At 30.0% G+C, this 2114-nt stretch overlaps 1 protein-coding gene across 1 annotated transcript; it reads left to right on the top strand.

Moving 5' to 3' along the window:
* Nucleotides 1-269: 269 nt before the first annotated feature.
* Nucleotides 270-1030, top strand: LOC120071684. Its single transcript, XM_039024061.1, has one exon. It carries the CDS (start codon nt 383-385, stop codon nt 890-892), a length of 510 nt encoding a protein of 169 aa, XP_038879989.1. The 5' UTR covers nt 270-382; the 3' UTR covers nt 893-1030.
* The last annotated feature ends 1084 nt before the right edge of the window (nt 1031-2114 follow it).

The following is a 2114-nucleotide window of genomic DNA, read 5'->3' as shown; positions in this document are numbered from 1 at the left end:
ATAAAGATAACTGGTATTATTATAGTTTTGGCTTCTTCTCAATGTTGTTTTTTTTTTTTTTAATTTGAAAAGATGTTTTTGTAAATTATATTTTCTCCATCGTCCTAATGAGGAGATTAGGCTCTTAAAAAGAAAAATAGGAGACTAGGTTGTTCTTATGCTCTCTTGCTTCAAAATAATCATAAAAAAAAAAACAAATCATATAATAAATAAATAACTCAAAATATGGGATTTATAATTTAACAAGAAAAATAAAAAAAGAAACACACTTTTTTTCCCTCTCTCTCTCTGTCTCTGTCGTATTCATGTATAAATTCAAGCATCGGCGAGAGAGATTCTATTATCGGCGCAACTCCCATTTTTCCCAAACAAAAATCTCTCTATGGGGAATTCAGTTTCTTGTGCACCTTCAATGGCTTCCAATGGCGCCGCAAAGGTCTTATCCTTAGACGGAAAATTACAGAGTTTCACGAAGCCAGTGAAGGCCGCGGAACTAATGATCGAGCATTCCGGCAAATTTCTCTGCGATTCCAGCGATCTCAAAATCGGCCACCGGATTCAAGGCCTTTTACCGGACGAAGATCTCGAATGGCGGCGATTGTACTTTCTACTTCCGATGGATCTTCTCTACTCTGTTCTAACACTCGAAGAAATGAGTTCTCTGAGTTTCATTGCTACAAAGGCTTTGAAACATGGAAATTCGAGTGGGTTTGGTAGGATTTTTCCTGTTTTGATCAGTGAACTTTGCATTTCTCCGGCGGATGTGGATCAATTGAAATTGGAAGACGGTGATCGAGAGAATCAAAGTTCGAAGGCAGTGAAGAGATTGATGTCGAAACAGAGATCGTGGAAGCCGGCGCTTGAAACTATTGCTGAAACTTCGTGCACATAGAGAGAAAGACGATCGTGAATTTGGAATAATCGGAAATTTGTATGAGCTTAACGAATAATTTGGTAGCATTTTTGCTTCGATAATCGTAGTTCGTAGAGATAGTGGATAAATAAACAGAGATCCTGGAAATTTTATTTATTCTTATACTTTTTCCTTTTTTCTTTTCTTTTCTTTTTTTTTTCGTGAAGAGGAAGTCTCCTTCTTCACTTTTTCATGGTATATCTTATANTATATAATATCCTTGAATTTTACATTTGTGTAAAAAAAAATTTCGAAATTTCAAAAGTTTAAAAAATAACTTTAAATTAAAAAAAAAAAGTTAAAAAATACCATTGTCGTTAGTTTTAGATAAAAATCGTTAAAGTTTTGTTAAAAAAATATCCAACTTTCAAAAGTTTAAAAAATAACCTTAACTTAATAAAAGTTAAAAAATACCTCCACCATTAGTATTTGAACAGAAACCGTTAATTTCTCGTGAAAAAAATAATTTTAAAAATTAAAACAAAAAGTAAACAAAAATGCTCATACCATTAATATGATGATCAATTTGTCTCAAAATTCTCTTAAGTTTGAAAAGAACCAATTTTAAAACAAATTATATAAATATTATCATTTTTTCATATAGATACTCTCGTATTTCTCTTAATGTTTCAATTTTTAGCTTACACCAATTTTCTCAACATCCAAAATAAAAACAAAAATTTTAAGTTAGAACATAAAATCCCACAAAATTTCACTAAACTCTAAAATCAAAACCTCATCTTAAATATACCATAACAATAAATAGTTAGATTAAAAAAATATATATTTGGCTATTAACACGCACAACTACTATCTTACAATTTTGTTAAAATATGCAAGTCTTAAAATCATTTGGTCTTTGTTTATCATCTTTCTTCTTCTTATAGTTCCTATGCCTTAATTAAAGTGCGCAATTTTATTTATTTTAGAAAAACAAGTGTCAAATAGTTAATAAAAAGAGGAGTAAGAGTGTATTGAAAAAGGGAGGGGAGAAAAAGATGGAAAATAGAGAGGTAAGACGATATGAACCGTTTCTGTTCATATAACACAAGAGGTACTTTTTAACTTTTTTTTTAAAAAAAGTTTAAAGATATTTTCAAAAGTTTTGAAAGTTCAATGTATTTTTTAAACAAAAATTTAGTGGTTTTAATCCAAAAGTAACCGTAAGGGTACTTTTAAAACTAATTTTGGAAGTTTAAGG

This window comes from Benincasa hispida, chromosome 2 (genome assembly GCF_009727055.1).
Source record: "Benincasa hispida cultivar B227 chromosome 2, ASM972705v1, whole genome shotgun sequence".
Lineage (NCBI taxonomy): Eukaryota > Viridiplantae > Streptophyta > Magnoliopsida > Cucurbitales > Cucurbitaceae > Benincasa > Benincasa hispida.
The sequence above is the reverse complement of the archived record's forward strand: the minus strand, read 5'-3'. Positions and strand labels throughout refer to the sequence as shown.

Coding starts and splice junctions, on each gene's coding strand:
- LOC120071684 (XM_039024061.1), top strand. CDS start 383: ATGGGGAATTCAGTTTCTTGTGCACCTTCAATGGCTTCCAATGGCGCC.